Source organism: Engraulis encrasicolus, chromosome 7, assembly GCF_034702125.1.
Source record: "Engraulis encrasicolus isolate BLACKSEA-1 chromosome 7, IST_EnEncr_1.0, whole genome shotgun sequence".
NCBI classification, from domain to species: Eukaryota; Metazoa; Chordata; class Actinopteri; order Clupeiformes; family Engraulidae; genus Engraulis; species Engraulis encrasicolus.
In genome coordinates, this window is record NC_085863.1 from 19,063,417 (window position 1) to 19,065,916 (window position 2,500).

The window sequence follows — 2,500 nt, forward strand, 5'->3', positions numbered from 1 at the left end:
AGAGGGTGGAGTAATAAAGAGGCTTCGAAACCCGCCCACCCAATGCAAAAGTGTGTGCTCAAGTTGGGTCTCCTAAGGGGGCGTTGTCCCCGCCTTCTTCTTCTATTTTTGAGGTGTTTGCACGAGAAGTGCGCTACCGCCATCTACAGTGCTAAGGGTACTCCATTTATTCTCAACCTGAGGACTCCGAAGATCTCCTAACCGAAGGTCTCCTAAAGGGGCGTTCACCCGACAGAAAGTGGATACCAGAAATGAACTAGAATGACTTATCTCTGTCTAGATTATCTCTGTTCTAATAGAGTAGTATTTCTCAGCAGGGGCTCTACTGCCCCCTGGGGGTCATTGGGGAGCCGTAGGGCAGTGTTTCCCAACAAGGGGTACGTGTACCACTAGGGGTACGCGAGCACACTGCAGGGGGTACTTGGAAAAATGAAAAATTAACAAATATATGGAGCTTAGTTACATTGGGATGGAGAAAAAAGGTTGGGAAACACTGCCGTAGGGGGGCATTGAGAAGGATACATCTGAGAAGGGACGGTGCTTAGTTGCCATTAGGGGGCATTAGTCAATTTTAGTATTTTTTAATACTAAGGGGGGTGTTGGTAGGCTTATAATGGGGTCAAAGGGCGTTAGCAGGCTTATGATGAGGTCCAGGGGGTGTTAATTCAAAAAAGGTCTGTGAGGATGAATTGCGTATGCGTTTTTTTGGCATACTTAAAGTTAAAAGAAAAGAAAAGGGAAAAAATAACTGACACTGATACTCTCCTAAAATGCTATTAAATCATCAGTGTCCAATACTCTAGACATTTATGATGCAAGTAAGCCTACTTAGTATAGGCCTACTACAGGCTCTTTGGTCATCTTCCTCTTCCTTTTGAAGCACTGTAATGTGGATTATCATTAACATTTGTGGTTTACCAGTGGTTATCAGTGTAATCTTGTTAAAAGTCAGAGTTGAAATAAAAAATAATAAATAATAAATTAAATAAAGCCTCTCTCTGTGCCCCCACCCCCTCCTTTTTTCTTGCAGTCGAGTAATCCTGCCTATATCTGTGGAAGAGGTGAGTGCTACTCTTTAACGTACCTCTCATGTTCTGCATGCACTTGTTCTTGGCTGTGGTGTGTGTGTGTGTGTGTGTGTGTGTGTGTGTGTGTGTGTGTGTGTGTGTGTGTGTGTGTGTGTGTGTGTGTGTGTGTGTGTGTGTGTGTGTGTGTGTGTGGATGTGAAGAATAGGTCATACTCTATGTTGGTGTCTTTTTTCATCCGTATACATGCTGTGTCCTGCAGCTGTTATACATACAGTAGCTTCTTAAATAACACTCACTAATTATGAATGGGTAGATATGGGTAGATGTGGATTTAGACGAGTCTATACGACTTCTGATAACTTCGCACCGAAGTGTGCTCTGTTGCGGTGTGTTAACTTGTTAAGACTTTGGCAACCATTATACAGTAGGTACTGTGTTCCACCTGCTAGCTTGGGGTTTGTTTCTCGAAAGCGTACTTGCTAACCTGTTAGCAACTTGGCCAGTTGCCAATGGGAAATTGCATTGCAAACAACAAAGTAGCTTACATAGTTAGCAACTATGGTTTCGAGAGACGGAGCTCTTCACTACAAGCTGGGCACTTTTGCAGTACTGACAACTTGCATGTATAAGATCAGCCCACGGTCAGTCAGACAGACCTCCATCCTTCCATGCTGAGGCTTGGCTGGATTGGCCATAACTTGGAAGGTGAAAAAGTGGATCGCACTCTGGTTCTTCTTTTCTTCTTTTTTATTTTTTATTTTTATTTACATAGCAGCAGAAGTGTAGACAAACGTTTCGGCTGCCTTCGTCACAGTGACGAAGGCAACAGCCGAAACGTTTGTCTACACTTCTGCGGCTATGTAAATAAAAAATAAAAAAGAAGAAAAGAAGAACCCGAGTGCGATCCACTTTTTCACCTTCCAAGTTATTCAACTGGAGACGCACCACACGGAAGAGCGCGGTGTATGAACTACTACTTCTGGATTGGCCATAAGGCATACAGGGCATTTGCCCAGTGGACTGATGATGATTTGGGCCTGACCCTCCCCTGTATCAGTCATCATGCTGCTACAACTGGCCTATCCGAGTAGGATTTAAATATTTATTTAGGCTGTTTTGCTGTCAAAGTAGCCCATATTAGATGACTATAAATGTTGTCACAGGCTTCATTGTCTCTCTCAATGCCTGGCCAACTAGTCTTGGCTAAAATGCCAGTCCAGATTTTTTTTTAAAGTATTTTTTGGGGGCTTATTTGCCTTTATTAGTACAGGACAGCGTGAGAATAGACAGAAAATGATTGGGAGAGAGAGATGCGGCAGGGCCTGGGGTCCCCGTAAGCCCAAACCAGGGTCCCCGTAAGCCCAAATATGTGGGGCTTAGTGCGCTGCGCCACAGCGCGCCCCCGTCCAGAGCCCTGTGGCTGAAGGCAGAGGTAGTGTCTCATCAAGTCTCTTATCAATCCTCTCTGTGG

At 44.4% G+C, this 2,500-nt stretch overlaps 1 protein-coding gene across 1 annotated transcript in view; it reads left to right on the forward strand.

Moving 5' to 3' along the window:
- pitpnab (phosphatidylinositol transfer protein, alpha b) overlaps positions 1-2,500 on the forward strand; it is a 45,392-nt gene that overhangs the window by 9,659 nt on the left and 33,233 nt on the right. Inside the window, exon 2 of the mRNA XM_063203021.1 lies at positions 1,031-1,061. Within this exon, the coding sequence (XP_063059091.1) occupies positions 1,031-1,061 (31 nt within the window). The remainder of the gene's footprint in view (positions 1-1,030; positions 1,062-2,500) is intronic.